Source organism: Mandrillus leucophaeus, unplaced genomic scaffold (genome assembly GCF_000951045.1).
Source record: "Mandrillus leucophaeus isolate KB7577 unplaced genomic scaffold, Mleu.le_1.0 Scaffold894, whole genome shotgun sequence".
Classification (NCBI taxonomy): Eukaryota; Metazoa; Chordata; class Mammalia; order Primates; family Cercopithecidae; genus Mandrillus; species Mandrillus leucophaeus.
Genome location: NW_012109741.1, coordinates 728,739 through 755,104, shown reverse-complemented (window position 1 = coordinate 755,104; position 26,366 = coordinate 728,739). Strand labels below are relative to the sequence as shown.

The 26,366-nt window shown below is 45.5% G+C and overlaps 1 protein-coding gene across 1 annotated transcript in view; it reads right to left on the bottom strand.

Annotated features, from left to right (window-relative positions):
- FAM184B (family with sequence similarity 184, member B) overlaps positions 1-26,366 on the bottom strand; it is a 172,952-nt gene that overhangs the window by 88,505 nt on the left and 58,081 nt on the right. The window contains exons 2-3 of the mRNA XM_011969491.1: positions 2,797-3,549; positions 1,601-1,736 (exon numbers count right to left, since the gene is read on the bottom strand). Coding sequence (XP_011824881.1) covers positions 1,601-1,736; positions 2,797-3,549 — 889 coding nt within the window. The remainder of the gene's footprint in view (positions 1-1,600; positions 1,737-2,796; positions 3,550-26,366) is intronic.

The window sequence follows — 26,366 nt, the reverse complement described above, 5'->3', positions numbered from 1 at the left end:
TACCTCTCCTTCTCTGCACCTTTCTGGTTTCTCCAGAACTAGTACCTCTCCTCTGCACCTTTCTGGTTTCTCCAGAACCAGTACCTCTCCTTCTCTGCACCTTTCTGGTTTCTCCAGAACCAGTACCTCTCCTTCTCTGCACCTTTCTGGTTTCTCCAGAACTAGTACCTCTCCTTCTCTGCACCTTTCTTTCCCGTGGTGGCTTCTTTCCCATGCACGTTATTCGTCTGCTGCCTGGGTCATGTCTATGATACCAAAGCATGCTGTGGGCTGTAAGGTACAGACCCATGAGCTCCCTGAAGGCAGCTCCCAGGTTTTGTGCCTTTGACACTGTGTCCCAGTGTCAGGAGCTTTCTGTTGAGGGGCCTAGGGGAAGGCACTTAGAATCATATATTTTTGGACACAAGCAAGAGCTCTATCACCAACCAGTTGGCTGACCTTGAGCCAGCCACTTATCCTTTCTTGGTCTTATTTCTTCATCTGTAACATGAAAGATTGGCAATACTTTTTGGGCTGAGTGTGGTGGCTAACACCTGTAATCCTAACGCTTTGGGAGGCCAAGGTGGGAGGATCACTTGAGCCCCAAATTTCAAGACAATACTTTGTATTTAATTTCCTTCCTTCCTTCCTTCCTTCCTTCCTTCCTTCCTTCCTTCCTTCCTTCCTTCCTTCCTTCCTTCCTCCCTCCCTTCCTTCCTTCCTTCCTTCCTTCCTTCCTTCCTTCCTTCTTTCCTTCCTTTCTTTCTTTCTTTCTTTCTTTCGAGTTTTGTTGTTATTGCCCAGGCTGGAGTACAATGGCCCAGTTGCGGCTCACTGCAACCTCTGCATCCAGGGCTCAAGCGAGTCTCCTGCCTCAGCCTCCCAAGTAGCTGGGATTATAGGCACCCGTCACCACGCCTGGCTAATTTTCTTGCATTTTTAGTAGAGACAGGGTTTCACCATGTTTGCCAGGCTGGTCTTGAACTCCTGACCTCAGGTTATCCACCTGCCTTAGCCTCCCAAAGTGCTGGGATTACAGGCATGAGCCACCAGGCCTGGCCTGTATTTAATTTTTTAATTTTTATTTTTTCATAGAGACAGAGTCTCACTATGTTGCCCAGGCCGGTCTCAAAGTCCTGGGCTCAAGTGGCCCTCCCTCCTCAGCCTCCTAAAGTGTTGGGATTACAGGCATGAGCTACCATCAATCTGCCCAACCAGATGGACAATACTTATCACAAAATTATTGGAAAGACTCAATAGCATAATTGTGTTAAATGATATTAAAAGCATAAAGCATTGTGTAAGTGGTAGGGGGTGAAGGGAGTCAGTGCTAAGAATTTCAGGCACTGTGGTGAGCCTGGTGGGGAAATTTTTGGGGGCAAGGGGTCCTTTCACATCATACCTTTTAGATGTCCAACCTGAGCCAGATCCAGGTGAGGCAGCTGTAGGTATCAGCTCACCTGTACCCTGCAGAGATTGGTCTCACCCACCAGATGGGTCAGATCAAGCAGCCCTGCCCCTCCTCTCTGCTCCCTTAGCAGGCGTAAGGCTGCCAGTAGCACCAGACCAAGCTGGCAGCTAACCTTGGGTCTTTTAAGGAAATCATTCCAGGGCATCTCACCTGTCTTCTGGGTCCCACGACACTCCTGCAGCATCATTCTGTCTTTGGCAACAGCCAGCTTCTCCCCAAGTTTTTTTGCAGTGCCTTTCAACTCCGAATTCTCCTGTCGAGCCTCCTTAAGCTGCACATCCAGGTCCTAAACAGACAGCAAGGGTCCCATTTCTCTGGTTATAGCTCTGTATAGAGACATCCTGTGTACATAGAATAGCCATCAGACCTGAAAGGCAGGTATTGCACAGCAGAAGCCCTGAGTCTGTGGAATTCAGTGACCCAGGGCTCATCAAATCCCTCCTCATCCTCTGGTCTTCCTTTAGTGAGGATTAAATGAGATAAAGTGGTTAGAAAAAAAAATGCTCAGGGAATGTTAGAAATGTTAACTGCTTCTACTTTTAGAGATGGGGCTCTGTGCTTTTGTGGGGCTCACATAACTGAATCATCAATGATCCTGCTCTCTATAAACACAAAGTCCTGGGGATTTTAGGGCAGGCAGGTTGCTGTGAAACGAACAGGGGTTTATAGAATCAGGCTGACCTGAGTTCACTTATTAGCCATGTGCCAATGTAGGCTAGTCCTTAAGCCTCTCAATTTCGGTCTTAGCTTCTCATCTATAGACTGTAGGTTTCCAAGTTCTCCAATGTTAGGGACCAAGTCTAACTCACTATGTGTCCCTTGCCCATAGTCCTGGGCCTGGCAGATAGTCAGTGTTCAATAAATATCTGTAGGCGGGGCACAGTGGCTCAAACCTGTAGTCCCAGCACTTTGGGAGGCTGAGGCAGGTGGATCACCTGAGGTCAGGAGTTGGAGACCAGTCTGGCCAACATGGCGAGACCCCGCCTGTACTAAAAATACAAAAATTAGCTGGGTTGGTGGTGGGCGCCTGTATTCCCAGCTACTAGGGAGGCTGAGGCAGGAGAATTGCTTGAACCTGGGAGGTGGAGGTTGCAGTGAGCTGAGATCACGCCACTGCACTCCTGCCTGGGAGACAGAGTGAGGCTCCGTCTCAAAAATACACAAACAAACGAATATATATCTATTTTTTGTGTGTGGAACGAATGTAGTTGAATTCAATGGAGATAATAGGGCTCACCTCCTTAAAAAGCAAGTGTTTAGCACATTGCCTGACCTATAGCAGGTTCACAATAAGCAGCCCTGCTGATTTATCCCCCTAGGGGTTGTAAGAAGAGATGCTGCTTTACCTGAATCCTCTCCTTCAGCTTCTGGGCGTACTTCTTCAGGTCACTTATCTTGCGGCCTCTGTGCTCCAGGTCTCCTTCCAGCTTCCGGACCTGAGCCTGCAGGGCCGACTCCTGGACCTGGAAGTTCTTGCGGAGGTCCGACTCTTTCTCCTGCCACTGCCACAGAGCCTGGCTCACCGACTGCTGCATGGCCTGCCGGATGGCCTCGTTTTCCCGCTCGTAGGTGGCCTGCAGCTCCTCGGCCTTGCGGGCGTAGTCCTTGCTCAGCTGCTGGTTCTCTACTCGCAGCCGCTGCACCTCTAGCAGGACCTCCTGCATCTCTGGGCCCTGGCCTGGCTCTGACTTGGTATCAGGGCTCTCCTGGGGCGGCCGGCCCCGCGGGGGAGCCTCGTGGCTCATCAGGTGCTGGAGCCTCCTCTCGTAGTCAGCCTTGAGCTCCAGCATTTCCCTGGAGAGCGTGAGGACCCGCTCGGCGTGCTCCGCCTCCACCCTCAGCTCTCTCTCCTTGGTCTCCAGCCTGCAGGAGGCCGACTCAGCCAGCGCCTCCTGCGTCAGCCTCTTCTGCAGCTCCAGGGCGCTCTCCAGGGCCTGGATGCGCTGGAGAAGCGCCTCCTCCTCTGCACAGCCCTGTTCCTGCAGGAGCCTGGCCTTGGTCTCTGCCACCGCATTCTGGAGCTCCTCCTGGTGCGCTTCCCGCAGCGCCTCCATGCTGGCCTCAGCCTCATCCTGGCGGGTGTTCAGGGCATAAATCACCTGCGGGAAAATCAACAGAGCTCAATTAGGGCGAGGGGGCTGGGGTGTGGGAGGGCTGAGGAGACCAGAGATGCTTCTCCTGCATGGCGGTTGATCTGAACAAGAGGCACCTGAGAAGAGGATGTGCGTGGAGGGGATTAATTAGAAACTGTTCCCAGGAGAAGCCAGTGAGAGAGCTGGAAAGTGCGACAGGGAAGGAGTTGGGCTGGGAGCAGAGCAAAGGGGTGACGTTGCACAAAGGCCCCAAAGAGGGCAGCTTTGGCCGAATTCCAAAGGGGACCTCTACAGTACGGTGGGAATCCACCGAAGAGTTTAAAGCAGAGAAGTGATGTCATCTCATTTGTTCAGAAGGAACACTTTGGAATGCAAACCCCTGAACATAACACTTAGAAAACTGGACAGAGGCCAGGCACAGTGGCTCATGGCTGTAATCCCAGCACTTTGAGATGCAGAAGCAGGCAGATCACCTGAGGTCAGGAGTTCGAGGCCAGCCTAGTCAACATGGCGATCTGGTCTCTACTAAAAGTACAAAAATTAGCTGAGCGTGGTGGCGGGCACCTGTAATCCCAGCTACTTGGGAGGCTGAGGCAGGAGAATAACTTGAACCCAGGAGGCGGAGGTTGCAGCGAGCCGAGATCACGCCATTGCACTACAGCCAGGGCAAAAAGAATGAAACTCCATCTCAAAAAAAGAAAACAAACAAAAAAACTGGACAGAGTGGTATATAAAAAGGCCAGTATAACTTGAAAAGCAGCTAATGTAATACCCCACATCAAGAGTAAAGGACAAAAGCCACAGGATTGTCTCAATAGACACAGAAAAAAATATTTGATAAAATTCAACATATTTGCATGATAAAAAACTTACTCAACAAGCAAGGCACAGAAGGGACTCTTCTCAGCCTCATAAGGCGCATCTAGGAAAAGTCCCCAGTTAACACCATACTCAATGGTGTAAGACTAAATGCGTTCCTCGTAGGATCAGGAAGAAGACAAGGATGTCTGTTCTTCCACTTTTAACACAAAAGAAAAAAAGAATGCTTTCTTTGCTGTGTGAAGAACTGAATGAAGGAAGACAGGAGCACAGTGAGAAGCCCAGGAATCAAGAATGACTCCTAGGATGTTGACCTGAGCCACAGATTGGTGTTTTCTGAAATGGGAAAAACTGTAGGTAGAACAGGTAAGGAGAAGAAAATCGAGAAGTCTGATTTGGACGTACTAAGTTTGATGTGCCTCTGGACGTACTAGTGGAGACGGCACCAAGGCACACACACAGATAAATGTCTGGCGCTCAGAGGAGGGAGCCTGAGCTACAGATGAAGCGGGTGGAGTCAGGAGAGTTTTGTTGCTGTTTGCTTGATGAGAGAGAGTCCAGAACATATCTGTAGGATGATGGGAATGACCCCAGGGAGAATCCAGAAGCTGAAGCCAGGCACGGTGGCTCATGCCTGTAATCCCAGCACTTTGGGAGGCCGAGGCAGCGGATCACATGGTCAGGAGTTTGAGACCAGCCTGGCCAATATGATGAAACCCTGTCTCTACTAAAACTACAAAAATTAGCTGGGCATGGGGCGGGCGCCTGTACTCCCAGCTACTGGGGAGGCTGAGGGAATCGCTTGAACCCGGGAGGTAGAGGTTGCAGTGAGTAGAGATTGCGCCACTGCACTCCAGCCTGGGCGATAGAGCAAGACGCTGTCTCAAAAAAGAAGAAGAAGAAGAAGAAGAAGGAGAAGGAGAAGGAGAAGGAGAAGAAGAAGGGCATGGTGGCACATGCCTGTGGTCTCAGTTACTTGGGAGGCTGAGGTGGGAGGATCACTTGGGCCAGGGGGATTAAGGCTACAGTGAGCCGTGATCATGCCACTGCAGTCCAGCCTGGGTGACAGAGTGAGACCCTGTTTCAAAACCAAAACAAACAGAAGTTGAAGCCCCAGGAATAACAGTAGATAATAAAGGGCCAAAATCCCTGAGAAGGGTACCACAGAGATTGGTTTTAAGAGCCATGAGAACACATCCTCATGGGGATAGGATGGAAGGAAGAGGTGGAGACAGGTGTGTGGCACTTAGGACAGGTGAATGAGGGAGCTCTCACCTTGTAGACATGAGAAGGTGGCTAATTCTACGTTCTCAGTGGAATGAGACAAGGTCACTAACAGTGAGCTGAGCTGGAGGACAGGAAGAAAGCATAGAGGTGTGAGGTGTGAGAAGTTGTGAATTCATTTTCAGGATGGGGAAGCCAGTGGTCTACGTTACCATGTGGCATCAGAGGCTGTGTTGAGTTACGGTTCTCTCTGCTATACTGTGAGATTTTCCTTAGTCAGGTTCATCTGAATGAGTTCAAAGAAGGACAGGAAGGATGGATGGGTTATCTGGAGTTGGAGTTTTATTTGGTGGGTGTGACAGAAAGAGAAGACAAGGTATTTTCAAGAGCCAACATGCTGAAAAGGTGGAGCAGAAGCAGTTTTTTGGTGATAACAAGGCCACATGGCAAAGGGAGCGTGTGACTGAGGCCAAGTAGAGGAAAAGATCACCGGAGATAAGGGGGTCAAAGACTGAGAAATCCAGGGCAAGGTGAACCCCACATGAGATGTCCTCACTGAGAACAATGCAAGAGAAGCTGGGCTGGTGTAGACGCCGTGGAGTCAGATGCCAAACACGACACTGGCTCCCTGGGGCATTTACAATCAGAACAGTTTTCCTGAAGACTCTCCACCACCCCCTTTCACACGGATTCACTTTTAGCCTTTGTGGGTTGCTGGTTTTTCCTTATCCATGAGGCTGTCTATTGAACTAGACTCTAACTTCATTGCCAGGTTTCTACTACTGATTCACCCACGGTTTTCAAACTGCACTCCTTGTAGTCTTGAGTTCTCTGATGGAAGTCAGGGCAACATCAGGGAGCCTGGGGGAGGCTGAGCAAGTGGGGGCCCCTCATCAACCAGGGAAGAGCTTTCACACTCAGGCTTTCCTAGCATAGAGTTTAGAAAAAAAAAAAAAGGCTTTGTATGGCTTTAAAAAAGAAAGTCAAAAACTAGAGGCTTAGATAATCGTGAAATAGAAAGTAGACCAATTGGGAATAGTATATGAGAGGAAGTTTTGGGTGTCACTGTGTGCCTGTGTGTCTGTGCATGTGTGCGTTAATTATAAAATCATCATTGAAGGCCAGATGGCACCACTAGAGGTGACATGTGTAATAGATTTAACAACGGTTTACCTGGAGGCTGCAGATCTTGAAGAAAGCGTGTATATATATCCAGGACATAGCCTAAGTTCTTATTTTTCCTTGTCTCCGTCTGCTACAGTTATCCGTTTTTTGTCTGTCTTCCTCACCAGAATGTAAGCTTCAGGAGAGAGAGGCTTGGTCTTCCTTGTTCATTACTCTCTGTCCTCAGTGCTTGGCTCAAGTGGACACTCTACAAATTACTATGCGAATGAGTGAATAAAGGAGTCAGAACTCTATCTTGAAGAATGTAACTCAAGGTGTGAGATGAGTTTGACATCTTGTGAAGCCCTGGGAGAATAAGCACTACTTTGAGAACCATGAATCCAACACTCTGTCATGGACAGGAGAAGGAAGTCCCCTTGTCCTTCCAGGAAGATCCCACTATGAAACGAAGTGCTGTCTCCAAAACTCCTCCCTCTCATCACTTTGTGCACAGGATTTGGCCACTTTTGTTAATTTCTGTGACTTCCATCCAAGAATATATCTGGAAGCTGAAATTGGTTTCCCATTGGCTATAATTTATGTTAATAGCAAATACCATTTTAATCAAATTTACTATGTGCCTAGCACAGGGATAGGTGCTATATACACATTCCTAATCTCAGAGGATCCTCATGGCAACCCTGAAATTTGGTATTTTTCTGAGCAATTGAGATTCGGAGAAGTTCAGTAACTTTTGCAAAGTCCCAGAGATAAGAAGGTTTGAGTAACGTTTCGCGCCTGGTGCCACACTGCATCTCACCATCTCAGTCATTTATTCATTCGCGGATTCACTGCACATCTCGGATGTGGCAGGATCTGTGCTGGACACTGGGGTTACATGCTGGCCAATAAGACAACTGAATTTGCAACTTCAGAAATATTACAATTCAGTAGGAGAGTCAAACAAGAAAGTGGAAAGTTTCAATGCACTGCGATGAGTGCTAGGAGAGGATTCATCACCAGTTACTATGGAAACACAGAGGAAGTGGTCTGGGAGGAAAGAAGACTTCCCAGAAAAAAGTGGACCTTGCCTCCTCATCCTTGGGGTGACCAATCCCCTTTTCCATGTCAAGCTGCACATGGACAAGAACAATATCACTTATTTGGGCTGCTCAATAGCACTTGGTATAAAGTTGGGTATACAGTTGGTTCATAGTAAGTATCTGCTGTGGGGCTACTGTAAGTCATCAAGGATCCACGCTTTCCTTCCACGCGAAGAGCTACTGCAGAGCAGCCACTGAGCAGAGGCCCCATTTCCTAGCTCCTTGCATTGGGTGAGGTCCTATGCCTGGTGATTGCCAATGGAATTTGGGTAGATGGGGTGATGTGTGTCATCCTGGGGCCAATGTGGGGAAATTAAGAAGGGCTCATATTCTTTCCACAGTTTCTTTTTTCATTTGCAAACTTAATTAGGAGTCAGAGGCCTTAGAGGAAGGCAGAGTTCGAGATGGAAGGCATCCGAGCCCTGAAGGACCAGGGAGAAGACCACCTACTCCCTCAGGAACACTGTCATCGATCTTTACATCAATAACTACCGTGCTGAGCCTCTGACATCTTGGCATTTATCTGTAACAGCATCAATTAGTATCTGTTCGGGGTTCCCGAGACTAGCTCCAGGTTTAACCATTCATTAGAGGACTCGGAGGACTCAGTATATAGCCATGCTCAGGGCTATGATTTATGACAGTGAAAGGTACAAAGCAAAATCAGCTAAAAGGAAACATGCATGGGATGGAATCTGGAGGAAATCTAGGGGCAAACTTCCAAGGTGCCCACCCAAAATTAACACAAAATCAGATTCAGGGTGGGGGTAGCAGAGAGGGTACCACACGGTGGGCTCATAATGTCTAAGGGCACTTTGGCATATTTACATCGAGCCACAGTGTCTGGCAACCAAAGTCCCCAAATCCAACAAAATGTGGTATCCTTTGTGGACACCAAGGATCTGCCTGAACTGTTCTGTTAGGCTGAAAATCTGGTAAATGGCTCCTTACCTCCCCTTCCCCTCACCCCCCTGCCCAGGTTACTCATATATCCTTTCAGGGATAATGTGTGCATAAAAAAGAATGTTATGTTATATACTCCATATCACGTATTTTCACCGTCTTTTATACACATACACATTCATCTGCACCTTGATTTTTTTAAACTTCGTAATAGATTTTGGAAACCATGCTATTTCTGTAAGCACTAAGGAAATTAGTGTTGGGGCCAGGTGCAGTGGCTCATGCCTGTAATCCCAGCACTTTGAGAGGCCAAGGTGGGCAGATTGCTTGAGGTCAGGAGTTTGAGACCAGCCTGGCCAACATGGTGAAACCCCGTCTCCATTAAAAATTAAAAAATTAGCTGTGCATGGTGCTGCACACCTGTAACCTCAGCTACTTGGGAGGCTGAGGCAGGAGAAACACTGGAACCTGGGAGGTGGAGGTTGCAATGAGCCAAGACCATGCCACTGTCACTCCAACCTAGGTGACAGAGTGACACTCTGTCTCAAAAAACAAAAACAAACAAAAAATGAAATTAATGTGGTCAAAAGACACAAAATTTCAGTTAAAGGAACAAGTTCAAGAGATCTATCATGTAGCACAGTGACTGCAGTTAATAACAATACACTGTATATTTGAAAATTGCTAAGAGAGCAGATTTTAAGTGTTCTCATCACAAAAAATGATAAGCATGTGAGGTCATGCGTATGTTAAATAGCCTGATTATCCACTCCATCACATATGTATACATCAAAACATCATGCTGGAAACCATAAATGTATGTAATTTTTACTTGTCAGTTAAAAAAAAAAGAGATATCACATTTTAATTTTTGGCTGCTTCATGTGCCATTGTGTAAGCTATAATTTATTTCTCTGCCTCCTCCTGAGAGCCATTAAGTCATTTCTGTGGGAGATTATTGACATGTTTCTCATTTCACTGTTAATAAGCAACATTTTCTTTACTCTTTTTTCCACCTCTGCCAGTAAGCCTGAAGTCTGCTTTTTTGCTTATAAATGGAACTAATAAAATTCCAATAATAAAATAATAAAATTCCAATGACCTTAAAAAACTCATCTTCACAATTAATACAGGAGCCTCAGGAAGAGATGAAAGAGGAAGGAGGACAAGATACCTGCCATCTTGTGTCATAAAACTAGCTCAAAGAATGTTGAGAATGCCTGCAAGCATCCAGTGTGTCTTCCTGTGCAATGTGGGGACGTGTGCAAGTGTTCACGACTGACCATGCAAGGGCACTCCTGGGACTGCTCCCCGGGACATGTGCTTACTCTTACCACATCCTCTCTTTTTTCCACCCTCTCCACTCCCTTCCCCTCATTCTATACTTGTTCTCTGAGCTTGACCCTTTTTCCTCTCCTAGGTTTTTGTTTGTTTGTTTGTTTGTTTTTTGACAGACAGGGTCTCTCTCTATGTCCCAGACTGCAGTGCAGTGGTGTCATTATGGCTCACTGCAGCCTTGACCTCCCGGGCTCAAGTGATCCTCCTACCTCAGCCTCCTGAGTACCTGGGATTACAGGTGCATACCACCATGCCTGGATTATTATTTCATTTTATTTTTTAGAGACAGGGTCTCATTATGTTGCCCAGGTTTGTCTCGAACTTCTAGGCTCAAGTGATCTGCCCGCCTCAGCCTCCAACAGTGCTGGGATTATAGGTGTGAGTCACCGCACCCAGCCCTCTCCCAGGTTGACAGTCTCTTTTCATCTCAACATCTGTCCTTTTTTAGCCTGTCCCTCATGGTCAATCATTTCAATTACATTCTTGTTGACATCTTCAAATCCCCTGCTCAGCTCATCTTTAGCCTTGTATTTTTGGCATTCTCAATACCAGAGTTTACCTTTTATTTTATTTTATTTTATTTTATTTTATCTTATTTTCTCCCTCTGTCTTCCAGGCTGAAGTGCAGGGGCTCTTCACTGCAATCTCTGCTTCCTGGGTTCAAGCGAGTCTCCTGCCTCAGTCTCCTGAGTAGCTGGGACTACAGGTGCATGGCACCATACCTGGCTAGTTTTTTTGTATTTTTAGTAAAGATGGGGTTTCACCATGTTGGCCAGGCTGGTCTCGAACTCCTGACCTCAGGTGATCCACCTGCCTTGGCCTCCCAAAGTGCTGGGATTACCAGCGTGAGGCACCACACTCTGCCCAGAACTTATCTTTTAAAATGTGCTCAAGTTATTTCACTTCTCTGATCCTCAGTTTTCTTGCCGGTAAAATAGAGAGAATCCAGGCCCGGTTTTTGTGAGGATCAAATAGGATTATATATCTTAGGTGTCTGGCACGTAGTAAGTACTTATTAAACATTTCTTCCTTCCCTCTTCTCTCACCCCATCTCCTCCAAAGGAAAGGTCCCATGTTTTAGAGACACAATCTCCTCCAGCTTGTTTTGAGCGTTTGAAATCATTGAGCAGATTTTGAGCGGCCCGCTCTTCTCCTGGGCTTCATGCCTCACAGGTCGCTTGGCAAATCTTCTGCCATCTGCTTGCTTGCTTTCACTCACCACTTTCTAGACTGGAACATCAGACTGTTCCAGGCCTCATATAAACCCACCTCCTACGGGGGAGGCTGACTTCAGAATCCGTCAAGGCACATAAATAATTCAGCAGCCAAGAGAAATTCTGAGCAAGTCAAAACGACTTCCTAAGAGTTTTAGAAATCCACTGCTGATGCGTTGACTTCAGAGGAGATTTCAGCAGGGGCCTGTTAGGCTCGTAGAGGTTGAGTGTTGTAGGTTTAACAAGACTCTAATTAATGGCTTTTGAACATCAGATCCTGATGAAAGTTTTCATCAAGTTGGGCAGCAAGAATCAGAATTGATATGAAAATGAAAAAAAAAAGGACGTAATATCTGTTGAGGGCCCAGAGTATGACATTCACTGGGCCAGATAATTTACATGTGTCTTTTCAATTAATCTATTTAGGTTGGTGCACAAGTAATCGTGGTAGTCACAAAAAGTAATGGCGAAAACCGTGATTACTTTTAAACCAACCTAATAACAAGTCTACGAAGTGAATGTGTTTATGCTTAGCCTTATTTTACAGAGGAGGCTAACTTCATATGTAGGGGTAATATAATAGAACTCCACCTTTTTCTAGCTGTGTGGCCTTCAGTAAGTTACTGAACCACATGGGGAGAGTTTTGTTTGGAGATTAAATGACATTATGAACCAAAAACTCTTCACAGCACTCTTAAGCACTTAACCCTTCTTAAGCACTTAAGAAATGTCATTAGTTATGATTTTTACTATTATCGGTATTACTGCCAGAAGTCATTGAACTAAAAAGTGAGAGTGCTGGGATTCAAATCCAAATCCTTCTGGGTCCAAAGTTGCCAAAGTTGAAAGAGTAGAATCATACCTTGTTTAGAAAAAAAAGCTGGTAGTATGGTTTTACTCAATGGTTTTGCAGCATTTCCTATATGCCTAGCATGATACTTGGCATTGGAAAAATGGAACAAATAAGACCATTCTGTTGAGGGGCTTATAGAGTAGTAGAGCGTGGCAGACTATATTATTTGTCCATATAATAATCTTCCCCCCTTTCTTTCCCCTTCCTTGCAATGGTCTGTGGATGGCATTTATTTGTCTTCCCTATTGATATTGAACCTGGCTGTGTGACTTGCTTTGGCCAAGGGAATGCGAGTGGACTTGTTGCAAGCAAAGGCTTTTGATATGTTTATGTGCTGTGGCTTGCCCTCTTGCACTTCTACCACTTGCTACAAGAAAAGCCTGTGCTGGGTACCCATGGGTCCCAGAATGAGATACGTGGAGCAGGCTGGACCCCACCCCAGAGTGTGGAATGCAACTGGCTCAGCCAAATCCAGCTGAAAGCAGCTGAACAGCAGCGAAGCTGAGCAGGAAATAACTCACTGCTGTAGCCATTGAGATTCAGAGTTGTTTGTTACACAGCATTATTGCAGGAACATCTGCCTAATACACAAAGTGAGATAGAAAAGAATGCCAATTTGTATGTACAGTAGTCGTCCCTTGTCTGAGGGGGACACCTTCCAAGATGCCCACTGGATGTCTGAAAGCTTGGATAGTACAACCCCTTTAGACACTATGTTTTTTCCTATACATACGTACATACCTGTGATAAGCTTAATTTATAAATTAGGCACAATAAGAGGTTAACAGCAATCACTAGTAATACAATAGAACAATTATAACAATGTGCTAGCATCACTGCTCTTGAGCTTTGGAGCCATTACAGGGTAAAAATAAGGCTTACTTACTTGAAAACAAGCACTGCGACAGTTGATCTGATAATCAAGACAGCTACTAGTGACTAATGGGCAGGTAGGGAAGACAGCGCCGATACTCTGGACAAGGAGATGATTCACATCCCAGGAGGGACAGAGGAGGATGGCACAAGATTTAATCATGCTACTCACAACAACAAACAATTTAAAACTTTTGAATTGTTTATTTCTGGAATTTTCCATTTAATATTTTCAGGCCTTCCTTGGTTCACCTTGGGTAACTAAAACCTTGGAAAGCAAAACCACAGAAAAAAAAGGGACTACTGTCTAGAGGTATTTCAAGTACTTTGCTAGAAGTCTGCAGAGGTGCAGAGAAAGGCACGGGGAGAAAAGGATCACATTGCTCCAGTAACCCCCCACCCTTTTCTCCTTCATTACCATTAGTGGATCACTCCCATCAACACATAAATGTGCTGTAATTTTTATTATGAACAAAAATCTTTATTTTAACCCCACATTCTCCATTTTTCTACACCCCCCTACCTTTTTTTTTTTTGAGACGGAGTCTCGCTCTGTTGCCCAGGCTGGAGTGTAGTGGCGTGATCTTGGCTCACTGCAAGCTCCACCTCCACGGTTCACGCCATTCTCCTGCCTCAGCCTCCCGAGTAGCTGGGGCTACAGGCGCCCCCCACCACACCCAGCTAATTTTTTGTATTTTTAGTAGAGATAGGGTTTCACAATGTTAGCCAGGATGGTCTCGATCTCCTGACCTCATGATCTGCCTGCCTCAGCCTCCCAAAGTACTGGGATTACAGGCATGAGCCACCGCACCCGGCCTTTTCTACACCCCTTTATAGCAAACTCCTCAAATACTCTTTATAACCATTGTTACTAATTTTTTCAACTTCCCTATTCCTCTTGAATTATCTCCAATCAGGCTTTTACACCAACTAATCCACTCAAACAGCTCATCAGAGTCACTAGTGATCTCCATGTTACTAAAACAATAGCCACTTCTCAGTCTTCATCTATTCAACTTTTCAGCAGCATTAGAGCTAATGAATCACTCCCTCTTCTTGAAACATTGTCTTCACTTGGCTTCCACAATAGGACATACTCCTACTGACTGCTGACCACTCCTTCGCATCTCTTTGGCTAGTTACATCCTCCTCAACTCCCAACCTTCACATAGGACTGCCCCAGAGCATTAGCCTCAGACTGTTTCTATTTGTTTGCAAAAATTCCCTTGGGATACCACTCAATTCCATGATTGAATGCATTCTCTATTTGCTAATGACTCCCAAATTTATATGACCAGGCTGGACTTGCCACCTGAACATCAGACTCATGTATTCTGTTGCTTACCAATATCTCTACTTGGATATTGAACCTGCAGCTCAAATTTAATTCTGGATTTTTCCTTTACTACCTGCTCTTCCCACAATATTCCTCATCTCATTTCACAGCAACTCCTTTCTTTCAATTGCTGACGTGGAAAATTTTAGAATCAACAAATAAGCACATGAAAGGATGCTCAACATCTTTAATCATTAGGGAAATGCAGCTCAAAACCACAATGAGATAGCATTTCATGCTCATTAGAACGGCTATCATCACAAAAAGAGAAGTGTTGGTGAGGATGTGGAAAAATTGGAGCCCCTGTACATTGGTGGTGGGAATGTAAAATGGTGTGGCCACTGTGGAAAACAGTATGGTGGTTCCTCAAAAAATTAAACATAGGGCCAGACGCGGTGGCTCACGTCTGTAATCCCAGCACTTTGGGAGGCCAAGGCGGGCAGATCACGAGGTCAGGAGTTTGAGACCATCTCGGCCAACATGGTGAAACCCCATCTCTACTAAAAATGCAAAATTAGCTGGGTGTGGTGGTACACCCCTGTGGTCCTAGCTGCTCCGGAGGCTGAGGCAAAAGAATCGCTTGAACCAGGGAGTCAGAGGTTGCAGTGAGCCGAGATCAAGCCACTGCACTCCAGCCTGGTGACAGAGCAAAACTTCATCTAAAAAAAAAAAAAAGAAATAAATAAAAAGAAATTAAACATAGAATTTCATATGATCCAGTAATTCCATTTGCTTATCTTTCTCTCTAAAATATAAATTACATGCAGGTGAAAAAGATTGCAGAGTTCACTACCAGATCCCCAAAGAGTGGCTGGCTCATGGAAAGGACCCTAATATTTGTTGAATGAATAAAAATTATCTTCGCCCTAGCAGAAAGGGCATCCGAGTGCAGAGGATACCCAAGTTGGGTTTGGAAAGGTGAGCAAATGTCAGCCAGGTGGACAGGAAGGGGAAGAAACTACTGGTAAGGGAAGTACCAAGAGCAGGAAGAAGCTCAAAGGCATGACATAGAGTAGACTGTGAGGATGTGCAACGGGCGTCCTCCGGGGCAGAGCTGGGGTGAAGGGCATTGGCAGGGAAGAAGAGCGCACCATGACATGATGCTGGACAGGTGGGCAGGGGTCAGACTCTCACAAGTCCAGCATCCATGTAAGGGAGTGCTGACTTTGTTCTGTTTGCTAGCACGTGGTGATCATGCAGACTTCCAGGCCCTGCCCCAGACAGCCTGATGTGGAGACTCTGGGGGAGGTCCCGAGATCTGCATTTTTAACATTCCCTTGCAATGGGCCTAAGATCTGAAAGCCAGATGGGTGCATACTTTGGAGACCTGTGGTATGTGTTCCATGCAGGAAGTTTCTCTCACGAGATTTGGCCTCTTGGGAGCTAGGGGGAATAACACTGCATCTCTGGAATCGTTGCAGAGAGCAGTCGGGATGCGATGCGGGCAGGAAGAAGAGTTAAGGATGGGGCCAGGGGAGGGAGTTTGGGCTAGAGAGCTGTCCTTGAGAAGGAGTGGCAGGGCCAGTGACTCGCTGGGTGTGGAGAGGGGGAGAGGGAAGAGTGCAGAGGATTCCGCAGCTTGCAGCTTGCGTGATTGAGGGGATGGCTATCCCACTTCTACTGGGAAGTAGAGCTTCCTGGGATTGTGGGACACCAAAAGGCCACGGTCACTGCTCTTGACTCAGATCCCTGCACACAGAACGGAGCTTCAGTGTTCTGGGGACCAAGTCAGAAAAGAGGACTAACTAAACCGCCAGAAGGAAGCCCTGGATTCGGGTGCTGAGAGGCCTGGGGAGAGCAGAGGTCGTGTGGTTGCCGAAACTTCCTTTAAGAAAACAGCCTCAAACAGGTCCCAAACGAGGCTGGGCTCCTTCCAGCAAATGAGCTTGGAATGGATTTCTAGATAGATCCAAAACGCTAATTAAAATCTCATCATTGCTCATCAGAGAGCCGTTGCTAGGCGCCTAGCTGCACATGGCATTGAACTGTGAGATATCAGCTTCTGAGTAATTGAAACCCAACTGTTCTCCAAACCAATTTAGGCTGAGACTTAGCTGAAAGATGAGGGTGGGCTCCCAGGAAGGTTCTTAATGAGATCCCCTCCATTTACAGACCCAGTCCAACCCTCACACAGAACACAGGCCTGGACTGTCTCCCAGGGAGTCTCCGCACTGCATAAGATGGGGGTCTGGAAAGGCATCATCTTGTTTATTTCAAATCTTGAATGACTTGCTTAGAGTTTTTTAGAAAGTGCCCTTGTTTGGCCAACGTGGTTAATAGATACGTGTATGTGTGAATGATATTTTTTTATGAATAAAAACAATACAAATAGATCTTAACACTTTTCACAGGAAATACTTTGAGAGAGAATTAATCCAAGCAGGAGCATCAAACTCTATAATCATGCATACAAATGGAATTCCAAAAATTCTAACACAGAGCAGCTCTTCAAGTTCACCTGTTTAGATGCCAATTTTACATATTCAAATCCTGAAAGCAGCTTTTGTGTGCAGATCTAAATAGACATGCATATCCGTTTTTCCATATGAATGGTATAACAATGTGTGCTACCATTATTTTTACAGAGCACTTTCCTGTTCACCAAGCAACTTTACAAGGTAAACCCTACAGCATGATAAATCTAAATATCTTGAATGCTTGTTCTAAATGAATTTTTACTTTTGCCACTATTCTCAGCAGAGAAAAATTTCTTTAACTATTTTCCAGTTCATTTATTGTGGCTTCTGCAAAATCCTCAAATAAACGATATGCTTCAAGTTCTATATTATTGTCCAAACAACACCGTCACAAAACCCAAACATCCATTTATGATACTCAGGTCACCTTTGCCAATTGTCTTCCCAGCAATGGCTGAATTTCTGTGCTCTGACTGCACGTGGCCTCGAGTATAGCAGCAGGTAGTTTTGCTAACGATTCGGTTGAATTCTCAGTTTATGGGTTATGGGTCAGATGCTTCTCACTTAACCTGAACATCAGAAATGGAAGTGCCACACTGGGTCAAGTCCACAGCCATCTTTTGTCTCTGACTGATGCTCTCAGTAGCGTCTGTATACAGTCCATGACAGTCTGCCAGGCCAGGGAGAAAAGGGACATACAATAGAGGAGTCCTAGGAAGGGTGGTCTGGAGGAAATGATTCCAGAAATGTCTAGGCAGGACAGGGAGCAAGCTTGCCCCCCACTTTACACTGCCAAATGTTCTTACTGTTGCTGTGATGTTCATTCCCTGAAAAGCTTTATGCAAGGTCGAATTCAAGAGCTCATTTCTGAAAGCGTAGAGTGGCTGCCACCACATGACCTCTGCTGTTTGTGCCCTGTGGTTCCCTGTCTGCTGGATGGAAGCTTCGGGTAGCACGTCATCACATCCGGGGCAGCAAGACTCTCTTAAACAAGGTAAAATCTTGTTCCAGGTTTGTTTCAAAATCACACATGCCACCACTATACTATTTATCCATGTAATCAAAAACCACTTGTACCCCTGAAGCTAATGAAATTTTTTAAAAAGAGGGAGGCAAAAAAAAAAAAAAAACAAACAAAATCACACACACACACACACACACACACACACACACTCTTACATATACATGCATATGTATCGACAAAGGAAAAGGTCAAGGATACACCAAAATGTGACCAAGAATATGCCAAAACATGACCGTGGTTATCTTTAGATGGTAAGATTATAGGTGATCAATTTCTCTTCTTCTTTTTGTTTTTATGCATTTCCTAATTTTTCTAGGATGCACATGCACTTCAATTATCATCGAGTTTTATTTTTTAAGGCTAAAGATATACCATCAAAATACTCTCCATCAGTTAATCCACAAGTACATAAGCCCAGGACATAGCCCTGGGAGGAGAAACAGATCCTGACAAGGAAGGGCCAAGTCCTGAGGCCTCCCTTGAGGGATTTGGCTCTGGCTGTGCTGTGTCCACCTGGTTGGAGAGAAATCAAAATTGGTCTGTTTTAGTCTGAGCAGCCCAATGACAGTAAACGTGTTGTCTCTTCCACCAGAAACTTGGTTCCGTGGAGGAAAAGAGTTTAAGAGAGTCTTGCTGCTGCTGATGTAATGAGCTGCTACCTGGAGCTTCCATCCAGCAGGCAGGGAACTACACGGCACAAACAACAGAAGCCATGTGGTTGCAGGCACTCTGCGCTTGCAGAAATGAGCTCCTAAATTCAACCTTGCATAAAGCTCTTCTGAGAATGAACGTCACAACAACAGTAAGAAGATTTGGCTTTGTAAAGTGGAGGGCAAGCTTGCTCTCTGTCCTGCCTAAATATTTCTGGAATCATTTCCTCCGGACCACGCTTCCCAGGACTCCTGAATTCTACGTCCCTTCTCTCCCTGGCCTGGCTAGAGTGTTCTTTCTAAATCGAAGGGCTGACTACAAGACAGTCTTGCTCAATACTCCGTGGAGACTCCTCATCCACCCCAGGAGTGGCTCTCAATCTCTACCTGCCTCCACATAGCTGAGGGTAAGGCCTGGTCTCTGGCGGACTCATCGCTGCAGAGCCTGCTGGCTTTGTGAGGCAGGGTCATGACTTAGTCACCTTTGTGTCCCAATGGCAAACATACGGTCAGGCAACGTGCAGGCACACGGCAGGTCCTCAGGGACAGGAACTAGCAGGGACTGTTCGTTACTCAGTACTGTATCCTCACTACCAAGCAGAACCCTGGTCCAGGATTCAGCAGATGGTAAGTGAATGAGTGAATAAATGATGAAAAAATGAATGAAGAATTCTGTATGACAGAGAGGGGACACCATTCAGATGTGTTATGTGCAAGTGGATTTATGCGGTGCTGCCTGGGAAAAAGAGGCATGTAATTATTATCACCACTTAGCACATTTAAGAAATGCAATTTTTCTCATCCCAGATACCAGCGTCAAAAAGTAATGGAAACTACTCTTTCAGAAACATCTAGTAGCACCAAATACGTGTCAAGTCCTGAATCTAGGGCTGTTTTCACTCAGTTCAAATCTGGTAGCTGTCTTTAGGGTCACACACACTCCTATTAGCACATTTGAAGGTGAGAGTCTGGGAAGTTGCCAGTGTGGGTTGGATAATAGGGTTAAGTGTAAAGTCATCTCCATTTTCACTAACGTTGACAGGCTCCCTTTTTCTTGGCTGAGTTCCCTGAGCCAGTCGTATATCGTCTGTCAGTACTGGAAGGCAGAAAGTGGCATTTAGTACATATTCCTGAAAGTCTTTGCTTAGCTCTTTAAAAAGAAAGGCCCAGGGGTTGTGGCATAATGCCCTCTCAGCATGGCTTGGCCAGATTCTTCTTGTCCAGTGAAATTCTGTGAGATTCCTTTTAAAATCATTATGTTTTAGCAACCAAATCCCATATATGTACAAATTTACTAATTAAAACTCTTCTCTATACAAAACCAGATTCCCAAATCCACTAGCTTGGGTTAAAGGAAATGTATTGGCTCATATATCTGAAAAGTCCAAAGCCAGGGCTAGCTCCAGACATGAGCTCTTAAATGATGTCTTTTTGTTTGGTTTGGTTTTGGTTTTTTTGAGACAGAGTTTCACCCTTGTTGCCCAGGATGGAGTGCCATGGCATGATCTCAGCTCACTGCAACCTCTGCCTCGTGGGTTCAAGTGACTCTTGTGCCTCAGCCTCCTGAGTAGCTGGGATTACAGGCATGTGCCACCACATTTGGCAAATTTTTTTATTTTTAGTAGAGATGGGGTTTTACCATGTTGGTCAGGCTGGTCTTGAACTCCTGACCTCAGGTGATCCACCCATCTCGGCCTCCCAAAATATTGGGATTACAGGCGTGAGCTACTGTGCCCGGCCAAATGATGTCATTTTGACTCTACCTTTCCCCATCCCATAGTTTTGCTTTCCTCTGAGTTGGCTTTATTCCTTGGTAGGCTCTTGACAAGGTAGTCACAGGCAGCTTCAGGATTTTATTCTCCCAGCTTAGCATGCTTCAGGAAAGAGAGCTCCTCTTTGTCAACAGTTCCAACAAAAGCTTCAAAGCTAACTCCATCCATCTGGCTAGGGTCATGGATCTAACGCTGATGGATCCCTGTGGCCAATGGGATAGAATATTCTGATTGGCTAATTTCAGGTTGCATGGGATCCAGGAGAACGGGGTTGACCTGCCACAATCACATGGAATGAAGACTGAGTCAGGGTACCTGCTCAGTATCTCAAAGGAAATTAGAAACCTGGTGCCAAGACACACATAGATGCTGTGTCAGTAAGAACAGATACATGCCACAGCCAACATTCCTGACCCTTCTGAGTAAACACAGTGTGACTCACTGAACACCAACTTCAGAACTGGAGGAGACAGAACAAAAGATTAGGACTCAGTCCCTACTCTCACATAGGACATGAGAAGGACATGTACATACACAGCATCATGCAAAACCTCCAGGCAGAAAGATGGGACAGGATGAAGACTCTGCAGGACACCAGAGGAGGCACCAGGCCAGCCGACAAAAGACCTGAGTCCCAAGACCCAGCTCTGTCCCTCTCAAGCAGTGTGACGTTAGGCAAGTCCTACAGTCTCTCTGAGAAAACTAAGTTTCCTTTCCTAATGTATTAGTCTGTTCTCACACTGCTACAAAGATACTAGCTGAGACTGGGGAATTTATAAACAAAAGAGGTTTAATTGACTCACAGTTCTGCATGGCTGGGAAGGCCTCAGGAAACTTACAATCATGGCGGAAGGTGAAGCGGAAGCAGGCAACTTCTTCACAAGGTGGTAGGGGAGAGAGAGCGAGTTAAGGGGAAATTGCCACTTTTAAATCATCAGATCTTGTGAGAACTCCTTCGTTTTCAAATCAACAGAACTCATGAGAACTCACAATCATGAGAACAGCATGGGGAAGACACCCCAATGATCCAACCACTTCCCACCAAGTCCTTCCCTTGACATATGCGGATTACAATTCAAGATGAGATTTGGGTGGGGACACAGAGTCAAACCATATCACCTAATGAAATGGTCAAACTAACCTGATATTTCCCAAAGGGAATGAAAGGGACAAAGGGTCAAATAAGCTTGAGGAGTGTTTGGTTAGCTCTGTTATAAAGACATTTGCTTAACTGTCTTTACCCCAGCAGTTGGCCATTGAGTTCTTATTTTTAAAAATAAAATTACAATGAGTCCAGGTATGATGGTTCACACTTGTAATCTCAGCACTTTCAGAGTCCGAGGTGGGAGGATCACTTAAATCTAGGAGTTTGAGACCAGCCTGAGTAATAAAGTGATACCCTGTCTCTACAAAATTTTAAAAAAATTAGCCAGGAATGATGGTCATAATGACGATGACAATGATGCTGAAGGTGGTGACGATGAGGATGAAACTGAGGATCGTGTTGCTGATGGAAGAGGATCAGGGCCAACATTGCATATCCATCCATTCACAAGCATACCTGTAGTACCAGCTACTCAGGAGACTGAGATGGGAGGATTGCTAGAGTCTAGGAGGTTGAGGCTGCAGTGAGCTATGATCATGCCAGTGCACTCCAGCCTAGGTGATAGAGCAAGACCTTGTCTCTTAAAAAAAATTACAATGAAAATTAACATGCCTCAGAACATATTTTGGAAAGTTCTGGATCAGGAGATCTTTACGTTTCGACCGCTGCGAGTTAAAGTATCAACAGCACACAAGAACAAATCCTAGGAGAGCTTAGGGCTTGCAGACTCCTTCTTTCTGGGCAGTCAGTGCAGGTGCTGCAGTGAAAGCAGGTGTCCTGAAGGGTGGAGAGGACGGGAACTGAGGGGCAGTAGGAAGGAAGAGTTATGCAGAAATTCAGCCCAGGTGTGGAGCAGGGGCAAATGCTGCCCTTGGAGAGTTGACAGAAATGCTGATGTCAGACTCAGAGGAGGTATCTCAGCATGTTAGTAGTAAGCACTGGGTGATGGGATTATGGTGGATTTAAATTTTTTAAAAATTTTTCATTTTTTTCATTTTCTTATTTCCTACAATGAATTATTACTGGTTCAATTAAAATGATCAAAGGAAATTTTACAAGTATTCTTTAAACCCAGACATGATATGAACTACCATGTAGCTTTTTCTATGTCCAATATTGTATTTTATTAAAAGGGGAAGATTTTCATGTTAATGGTAACTTTCAAGGCTTCTTCCTTAGACCTCTGTTATTGGCAGGTTTTTTTTCATAGTCAAAAAGCAAATCTAACGATGACAAACGTGAAAAAGAAACCCTTCTCTATCCAACCTTTCATTTTTCCTCATTACTCCCTATCTCATTTCAGGTGTTCTGGCTCCTGAAAGGATGCTGAATGTGCAGGACCACAAGTGCAAGGAATGCCATGCTCAATCACTCTGCAAATGACATTACAACCAGAACAAATGCAAAGGCAGCAGGTCTCTTTAGGACATATACCTACGCACAGTGCCAAACTCATCCTGTGGCCAACAGATGCACAGAGAATCCCAGAGTGTTTTATTAAGGATGGGAGACTGTTCATAGTTGTTTTCCTAAACCTGGGAAGCTCAGCAAACCAGTTTTACAAAAATATCAATAGATGATGATGGTGGTGATGATCTTGACAACAGTGTTAATCATTATATCAGAAACTAATACTTCTGAGGGTTTACAAGGTGGCAGGCACTGAGGCAGCATCTTTCTATACCTTCTCTCATGTGATTCTTCCGAGCATCCCATCAGGTAAGTCTCATTATTGCCCCAGTTTTACAGATAGACAAACCAGGGTGTGGTGAAGCTGGGTAGTATGCCTGAGGTTACAGGGCTGGAAAACAACAGAACTAGGATTCTGTTCCATTCTGACTCCACAGCCTGTGTTCTTAACCACTGTGTAAGCTATTTAAAGAAAACAGGAGTGCCACTTAAGTAAAAGTGAATCCTAATTATGTGATTGGTAGGGACTTAATTAAATCATGAATCTTAATCGTTACTCGATCTTAAATAAAAATGAATTTGAATTCTGTAATTCGTAAGGTTCAGATTAAGCTGTTATTAAAAAAAAAAAACTCTCCGAAGTACAGAGGGTTAAATAAGGTGGAAATGTATTCTTCTCTTGGGACAACAGTCTCAAGGCCAGTGGTGGTCAGAACTGAATGGAAGACTCTAGTCTGTGACCATTCAGCCTTCATCAGTTCTCAACCTACAACTTCTGTTATCTGGGCCCAGGTCGGCTGTCCTGGTTGTCACCATTCTCATGTGGGAAGAAGGGGAAATACAGGAGATTCAGGGTAAGTAGCTTGTGTTTAAGTTGGGGATGAACTAGAGGGTACATTCATCCCCTCATCTCACCTCTCTCTTGCCTGCACTTACTCCCATGGCCACACCTGGCCACACAGAGGCTGAGAAATGAAGTCTCTAGCTGGGCTGTCATGTGCCCGGAAAATTCATGGATGGTTCAATTATCGAAAGGAAAAAGGGGAGGCCAGGCGCAGTGGCTCACGCCTGTAATCCCAGCACTTTGGGAGGCCGAGGCACGCAGATTGCCTGAGGTCAGGAGTTCGAGACTGCCTGGCCAACATGGAGAAACCCTGTCTCTAAAAAAATACAAAAATTAGCTAGGTGTGGTGGCAGGCACCTGTAATCCCAGCTACTTGGGAAGCTGAGGCAGGAGAATCGCTTGAACCCAGGCGCAGAGGTTGCAGCGAGCCGAGATCGTGCCATTGCACTCCAGCCTGGGCAACAAGAGCAAAACTTCGTCTCAAAAACAAAACAAACAAACAAACAAAATGGCCAGGTGCAAGTGGCTCATGCCGGTAATCCAATCACTTTGGGAAGCCGAGGCAGAAGGATCACAAGGTCAGGAGATCGAGACCATCCTGGCTAACACGATGAAACCCCATCTCTACTAAAAATACAAAAAAATTAGCCAGGTGTGGTAGTGGGTGCCTGTAGTCCCAGCTGCTCGGGAGGCTGAGGCAGCAGAATGGTGTGAACCCGGGAGGCAGAGCTTGCAGTGAGCTGAGATTGTGCCACTGCACTCTAGCCTGGGTGACAGAGCAAGACTCCATCTCAAAAAAAAAGGAGGAAAGAAAGGAAAAAGGGGAGATGGCTGTTTCCTCCATGCCAGTACCTTAGGACATTAAAATTAGAGTTTGCCTTTTACCAAATTTTTACCAGCTGTGTTATGTACAAACAAGGAAGATGAGGCTCAGAGAGTCTAAGAGATCTTGTCAACGTCCTTCGTCTCATTAGGCAGAACTGAATCTAGAGCTGTTCCATGATATTTGGCACAGTGTTTTTTTTTTTTTTTTAATTGAGTCTTCATATTAAATTGGAAAGGAAAGCATGAAATTTCTAAGTTGTACCAGATAAACACAATGACCTTTAAAAAATTATACCTGATTTTAACATTGCTCAGATGTTAAAAAGAGGTTCAAAAGGAGCCAATACATGTCAAAAAGAAAGATAAACATATTCATAGAATTTTCAGATTGTAAGCAAGATATCACCAGGATCACCTTCCTCATTCTGTAATAAGGCAGCTTTGGCTCCAGAAGTTGAGCTGACTGATTTATCTTTCGATTTTCAGTATTCCTTCCCCGAATCTCAAAGTCCCTCATGAGAAGGACAAAGTATCTCCCAATACCCTAACACTGGAGCCCATGAAACTCCCAGGAAACCCCACTCTAGCTTCTTGAGCATTATCTCTAAAATCTGTTACTCTCTGATCTGGCTCACATTCAGAAAACAGTGAGTTTCAACCAACCAACTTCCATTTATAGAGGTACCATTCTAGGTGCTGAGGAACACAAAGATACAGGGGCCATGGTTCCGGCCTCTGGGAGCTTACAATTTAGCAACAAACAGACAAAAACAACCATGAGGGCTGTTCCAAGATGGCTGAATAGGAACAGCTCCAGTCTACAGCTCCCAGCATGAGGGACGTAGAAGATGGGTGATTTCTGCATTTACAACCGAGCAAATGGCATACCAGGAGATTATATTCTACGCCTGCCTGGGAGGGTCCCACGCCCAAGGAGCCTCGCTCATTGCTAGCACAGCAGTCTGAGATTGAACTGCAAGGTGGCAGGGAGGCTGGGGGAGGGGCACCTGCCATTGCTGAGGCTTGAGTAGGTAAACAAAGTGGCCGGGAAGCTCGAACTGGGTGGAGCCCATTGCAGCTTAAGGAGGCCTGCCTGCATCTGTAGACTCCACCTCTGCGAGCAGGACAGAGCTGAACAAAAAGCAGCAGAAACCTCTGCAGACTTAAATGTCCTTGTCTGACAGCTTTGAAGAGAGTAGTGGTTTTCCCAGCATGGAGTGTGACATCTGAGAATGGACAGCCTGCCTCCTCAAGTGGGTCCCTGACCCCTGAGTAGCCTAACTAGGAGGCACCCCCCAGTAGGGGCAGACTGACACCTCACATGGCTGGGTACCCCTCTGAGACGAAGTTTCTAGAGGAATGATCAGGCAGCAACATTTGCTGTTCTGCAGCCTCCGCTGCTGATACCCAGGCAAACAGGGTGTGGAGTGGACCTCCAGCAAACTCCAACAGACCTGCAGCTGAGGGTCCTGACTGTTAGAAAGAAAACTAACAAACAGAAAGGACATCCACACCAAAACCCCATCTGTATGTCACCTTCATCAAAGACCAAAGGTAGATAAAACCACAAAGATGGGGAAAAACAGAGCAGAAAAGCTGAAAATTCTAAAAATCAGAGCACCTCTCCCCCTCCAAAGGAACGCAGCTCCTTACCAACAATGAAACAAAGCTAGACGGAGAATGACTTTGACGAGTTAAGAGAAGTCTTCAGATGATCAAACTTCTCCAAGCTAAAGGAGGAATTCGAACCCATCACAAAGAAGCTAAAAACCTTGAAAAAAGATTAGACAAATGGCTAACTAGAATAACCAGTGTAGAGAAGTCCTTAAATGACCTGATGGAGCTGAAAACCATGGCACGAGAACTATGTGACGAATGCACAAGCTAGCCGATTCGATCAACTGGAAGAAAGGGTATCAGTGATTGAAGATCAAATGAATGAAATGAAGCAAGAAGAGAAGTTTAGAGAAAAAAGAGGAAAAAGAAATGAACAAAGCCTCCAAGAAATA